A 6537-nucleotide genomic window follows, 5' to 3' on the forward strand; every position below is an offset into this window, starting at 1 on the left:
TACATTTCAACTCAATAATGCCTATAATATAGATCTTTATATGTTCCACTTGATTTTTGATGACTTCTAATTTTCCTAGATTCTTATTTCATATGTACTACATTCTGATTATTAATGGATGTTTGCAGCTGTCTCTTCTCCTTTTGAGACATGCTCCATCAGAAAATGAAGGTCCAGAGAGCTGTCCTCCATCCACGTCATTCTAGTCAACCTAAGGGAAAGGTAGCGTCCTCAGTTGTATTTTGAGTGTCTTCCAACCTGAGGGGCTCATTTCCTGGCACTACATCTGACCGTGTCCTGCTGTTATTCTGAGCATCTTTCAGTTGCTAATCCCCCAGGACAGCCCAGTCCTTCATTGTAGTCTGTTCCTAGTGTGGAAGCTCTGCTGAAATCTGTTAGTCATGGACAACCCTGCTGGTATTTGAAAGACTGGGGACACAGCTTCTAGCATTGCAGCAATATCCAAGCCACCAAAGTATGACAAAGGGACAGGCCAGTGGTGTAATTTGTATATGAGGCTTCACAAAGTTCATGGAAAAAGATAATGGGGAATTTTCACAAGCTATCTGAAGTCCCTTTTTTATTCGTGGCACAATTGAGTAAAATTTAAACTTTACACACTTATAGAAATAAAACAGTTCTAGTGAGCGAAGGACAGTGACTTTTGTGTGCTGCTGTTCTATAGCCCAGTGTCTTCATAAACACCTACGTATTTGTTTTAACTTACTATTGTGCTACGTTGGACACCAAGATTAATATTTCTCAAGACTTTTTTTTGAGAAGTGGGAGAGATACTCATTTCTTGATTTACACTTGGTCTTTGTTATACATTTGAAGCTGAGAGAACCATACAGTTTAAGTAGACATGTGCATACGTACAGAACGGAAGAGATCGGCAGAATAAAGTGTATGTCTGTATTTTGGTTGTCTGGGTATCTGTAGAAGGAAAAGGGAACATGACTAGTAAAATGGGGATGAATCGGAGGAGCCTAGGCTGAGTGATCTGAATTTCGGTTCACTGGATCCACGACTGGTTCTACCAATGGTCTGTCAGGTTTGTCATGCTGTGGTGGTGTAGGTGCTGCTCGGATGCTGGAAGATACGTCACCGGTATTTCAAGTGCTGGCAGGGTCACCCAAGGGAACACCTTTCAGTGGCGCTTCCAGACTAGGAACGGACAACAAAGGACTTGGATCCCCGCTTCGGAAGAAATCTTATGCACAGCTTCAAAGCATTTTCAAATACCGAGAGCCTACACGAAGGAGGCAGAACATTGTCAGAGACACTGTGAGTGGGATGGGACCCTCGGTCCCAGGGCACCCACGACATGAATGACAGACAGCTGATTCCTTGGAGGGGTCGACCACGGTGACATGGACAAAGCCTGGGGGCGTGGAGTCTTCGGGATTTTCACTTGTCGACGGGGCACGACTCGAGGTAAAGAGAAACAGCTGCAAAAATCGAATGACTTGAATTTGGAATGTGCGAAATCTGAATTTAGGAAAACTGGAAGTCGTAAAACATGACATGGAATGCATGAAGATTAATATCTAGGAATGAGTGAGCTGACACAGACTGGTATTGGCCATTTTAAATTAGAACATCATATGTTTTACTGTGCTGGGAATTATACAAGCAAGAGGAAGGGTGCAGCATTCAATGACAGTCAGGATCTTGCTAAATCCATCATGAACTACTATATATATATATATATTTGAAGTGTAATATTATCTGTGATCAGATTACATCGATCGCCTTCAAGGCAAAACAAACTACACAGATCTACACAAAAGCTAGTGATTAAGAAATTGAAGCATTCTACCAATGACTTGGTCGGTCGGAAATTGATCAAAAATGCAATCAAGACACATTAATAGTTATTAGTGATTGCAATGCAAAAGCTGGAAACAAAGAGGAAGAAATAGTAGTTGGAAAATATGGACTTGGTGGATCAAAATGAAGCTGGAGATCGCATGATAGAATTGTGCGAAACTAACGACTTGTTCACAGCAAATACCTTTTTTCAACAACACAAAACATGGCTGACTATACACATGGACTGCCCTAGATGGAATACAGAGAAATCAAATCGACTTCATCTGTGGAAGGACAGGATGGAAAAGCTCAATATTAGCAGCTAAACCCAGAACAAGGGCTGACTGTGGGACAGGCAATCAACTGCTGATGTGTAAGTTCAGGATAAAGTGGAAGAAAATTAAAATAAGTCCACAGGAGCCAAAATACTATCTTGAGTCTATCCCACCTGAATTTTGAGAACACGTCAAGGGCAGATATGACACATTACACTGATGACAGAGACTGATGAGCTGTGGGAGGACAGCAAGTCTGTCATTCATGAAGAAAGCAAAAGGTCACCGGAAAGACACTTAAGAAAGCAAAGACCAAAGTGGATGTCGGAAGAGACTCTGAAACTTGCTATTAATCGTAGAGGAGCTGCAGCAAATGGAAGACAGGATGAGGTGAAGGAGCAGAAAGTAAATTTAAAGGGCAGCTTGAGAAGACAAGGCCAAGTGTTATAATGACATGTGGCAGGATCTGGAATTAAAAACCCAAAGGGAAGAACATGCTCAGCATGTCTGCAACGGAAAGAACTCAAGGAAAAACGGAAGCCTTGAACTGCAATTATGAAAGATTCCGTAGGCACAATATCGAATGACGCAGGAAGCGTCAAGAGAAGACGGAAAAGAATATAATCCCTGTACCAAAATGAACTAGTTGACCGTCTACCATTTCAGGAGGCAGCATATAAGCAAGAACCAAGGGTGCTGAAGGAAGAAGTTCAAACTCCACTGTATGTGTCAGCCAAAAACAAGGGTCCAGGAATTGATGGACTAGCCACTGAAATGTTTCAAAGAGCTGGAAGCACTCACTTGTCTATGCCAGGAAATTTGGAAGACAGCTTCCTGGTCAACTGACTAGAAGAGATCACTAGTTGTGCCCATTCCAAAGAAAGGTGGCCCAACAGAATGCTTGAACTATAGAACGATATCCTTTATATCACACGCAAGTACAATTTTGCTCAAAATCATCAAATAGCATTTGCAGCAGCACATTGATGGGGAATTGCCCTACGTTCAGTTCAGATTCAGAAGAGGACGGGACACAAGGGATGTCATTGTGGAAGTCAGAGAATACCAGCAAGGCGCTTACATGTATTTCACTGATCGTGCCAAGACGTTCTACTTCCCTGGGCTCATTCAGAACGGGCACGTGGATTACGAGGCAGTTGCGCGGACAGAACAAGGGAATACGGCATGGTTTAAAATCAGGAATGATACTCTGCCATGCTTGTTCAACCTGCATGCTGAGGAGATCATCAGAGAAGCTGGATTATGTGACGACAACGAGCATGGAGGAAGGCTTGTTAACAGCAGCCGTGCTTGCTGACAGGAGGACGGGAAGCACTTGCTGATAAAGACCCAGGACTGCAGCCTTCAGTCTGCAGGCAGCTCAATGTCAAGAGACCCAAAAGCCTCACCATTTCGACATACCGTCAGGGGAGACAGTCGCTGGAGAAGGACACGATGTCTGGTTAAAGTGGAGGCGTGGTGAACAAGAGGAAGTCCCTTGGGGAGAGGGGCTGACACCGTGGCTGCATGCAAGGGCGCAGGCACAGCAACAGCTGTGAGGTGGCACAGGAGCGGGCAGGGCTGCCCTCTGCTGTGCACAGGGTCGCAGGCGACACTGTGGCACCCAACAACAACAACAACAACGGCTCCTGAACAAAGGAGTCCTGAGTAAAGTCATTATGTCCAGCTACATGTAACAGGGGCAGGAGATGTTAGGAGCCACATACCGGAGTCGATACAGGTCTGGATTGGGCTCTGGTGATCCAAACGTGCTTCAGAATCACCTGAAGGGTATCATGTGGAAAACGCCTATTTCCTTGTCCTCACCTGCAGAGGTTCTGCCTCGGTGGCACTGGTGCAGGGTGTGGGATTTGGCTTTTTTAAACGAGTGAGACTCTGGAAATTGCAGTGCGGGTGGTTTCTACACCACACTTTCAGAAACACTGGCTGTGCTACAGAAATGGAAAGGAAGGGGCAAATCTGATGAATGCTATGTAGAAAGCCACTTGAAAACACCGTTTCCCCGAAAGTAAGACATCCCCCGAAAATAAGACCTACGTACAGCTTTGCCTCTCGCTGAAACATAAAGTATCCCCCTGAAAATAAGGCCCCGCGACGCTACCATAACTCTGGACTCTGGACCGTAGTGGCGGGCGCCTCAGCGCAGCTCACTGTTGGCCGCAGCGCAGCCGGAGCAGACAGGAAGTGCGAGGTCTCTTAAAAAAACAATAAACAATATATGTGTACCGTATTCTTCTTCATGGAAAAATAAGACATCCCCTGAAAATACGACCTAGCGCACCTTTGGGAGCAAAAATTAATATAAGACACTGTCTTATTTTCGGGGAAACAGGGTAGTTGTATTTAAGACACATCAGGTATTTGCCAGAAGCGGAAGGAGAAGCGATGAAAAGATTCCACAGCCACAGGCTCCTAGGAAAGAGGTGGGCAGAAATGCAAAGCTGCTTTTGTCAGTCCTTCAGGTCTCTGGGGGACGATGCCCTGAGGCCATGAGACTCGAGGCTGGAGAAAGGGTGGTAAGGTCAGGGTTGACCACACTGTGTGCCAAGATGCCAGAGATGCTTCCACTGAACGAGTGAGAGGCCTGAAGGGATTGGAACCGAGGGAGAGGTGGTAGGGGATGGAGAAGAGGAAGGATTAAAGGAACCATCCCTGGTGAAGTGGATGAAGAGGGTGCTCATGGCTGGTTCCGAGGCTGCCGGGTCAGATCCGGCTACTGGCTGGCTTCTCCGTGGCAGAAAAGGGAGCCAGCTTGAGGGGAATCATCTGCGATTGCCTTCTTCCAGCCCTCCTTGCGTCACACCCACAAACAAGCAGGAGTTAGAGGTGTGACTTGGGAGAGCAGTACTTCTCAAAATTTCGTGTACATATGCATCTCCTGGGGATTTCTGTTACAAATGCAGATTCGGAGTCAGAAGAAATGCGGCGGTGGACCGGAGAAGTCTGCCCTTCCAACATACGCCCAGCTGATCTCAGTGCTGCTGGTCCTCAGGCCACACTTTGAGAAACGAGGTGTTCAAACCTCTGTCGGGTGTTGTGCTATACACGGAGGGAGACAACAGCAGGCTGACAAACCAGAGTTAAGCGAGAGATTTGCCATGGAAACAAACTACTACTTTCAGTTAGTGGTGGTGGAGAGCAATTACATGCCCCGCCCCACCCCACCCCTGAGACATTTGGCAATGTTTGCAGACATTTTTGATTGTCAGAAGCGGGGTGGGTGCTCCTGTTATCAGCAAGTAGAGGCTAAGGATGCCACTAAATGCACTGCAAGACTCAGGGCAGACCCCCCCAACAAAGCATTATCTGGCCCCCAATGTTAATAGGCCAACGGTGAAAAACCCTGTTTAGATGAAGGGAACCTTTTATAGTAGAAAGAGCATGGCTTTGTAGTCAGGCAGATTTAGGTTCAAAAATAAGCTCTGATATTTACCTGACACATGACCTTTGGAAAGTCACTACCTTTGCTGTGTTTTACTTCTTCAACCATGCTAAAGGAATGGCCAGTTGTGGGGGTTATAACACAGCAGACATTGGATAAACATCCGTCTCTTCTCCTTCATTCCTGTCATAGGGTTCGCAAACCAGCATAGCCATGGAAGGTAGAAGGAGGACTGAGCGGATTAGGGTTCTGCTCGGATGTCTAGGGCAAAAAGCCCCCCTACATTGAGAAATGAATACTAACCACCAGGTTGCCAATCACCATGACCATCATAAAGACAATGAGGCACATGGCCTGGCCTGCCACCTCCATGCAGTCCCACATGGTCTCGATCCACTCTCCACACAGCACTCGAAAGACAATGAGGAAGGAATGAAAAAAGTCATGCATGTGCCAGCGAGGGAGCTCGCACTCCTGGTTGATCTTGCAGACACATTCTTTGTAGTTCTTTCCAAAGAGCTGCATCCCCACCACGGCAAAGATGAAGACGATGATGGCCAACACCAGGGTCAGGTTGCCCAGAGCACCCACGGAATTCCCAATGATCTTGATCAGCATGTTCAGGGTGGGCCAGGACTTGGCCAATTTGAAGACCCGGAGCTAAGGAGGAGAAGAGCCCACACGAAAACCAAATGACAATCCATTCTCTCTGCAAATGGCTCAGAGAACACATACAATTAGTGAGTGCAGTTTACATTTATTAAGCAGCCTTGAGTGAGTCCCAGGACTTTCTAATAATATCTTCATCTAAATGGGGGAGAAACTGGCCTAGATAGGGAACAGGGGATTGATTTCATAGTATGTGAAAAATAAGAACACTGACCCTAATCTTCTGTATTATTCTCGAGGTAGATTCTTTGAAAAAACCCACATACAAACATATCTCTTTACTATGATGTTTCCCTGGACTCTGACAGGCTATGTAAAAAATAAAAAAAACGTGGTTTGTGGGGAAAAGGCCAGCATGATATGGATAGCGGGGGG

At 46.0% G+C, this 6537-nt stretch overlaps 1 protein-coding gene across 4 annotated transcripts in view; it reads right to left on the reverse strand.

The window, feature by feature from the left end:
• The window catches only part of SCN8A (sodium voltage-gated channel alpha subunit 8), a 172543-nt gene that overhangs the window by 49207 nt on the left and 116799 nt on the right, over positions 1-6537 (reverse strand). For all 4 annotated transcript variants that reach the window (XM_030884781.2, XM_030884780.2, XM_004711370.2 and 1 more), the window contains exon 15: positions 5797-6153. In XM_030884781.2, coding sequence (XP_030740641.1) covers positions 5797-6153 — 357 coding nt within the window. The remainder of the gene's footprint in view (positions 1-5796; positions 6154-6537) is intronic.

Source organism: Echinops telfairi, unplaced genomic scaffold (genome assembly GCF_000313985.2).
Source record: "Echinops telfairi isolate 266 unplaced genomic scaffold, ASM31398v2 ScPeMD7_12;HRSCAF=54, whole genome shotgun sequence".
NCBI classification, from domain to species: domain Eukaryota; kingdom Metazoa; phylum Chordata; class Mammalia; order Afrosoricida; family Tenrecidae; genus Echinops; species Echinops telfairi.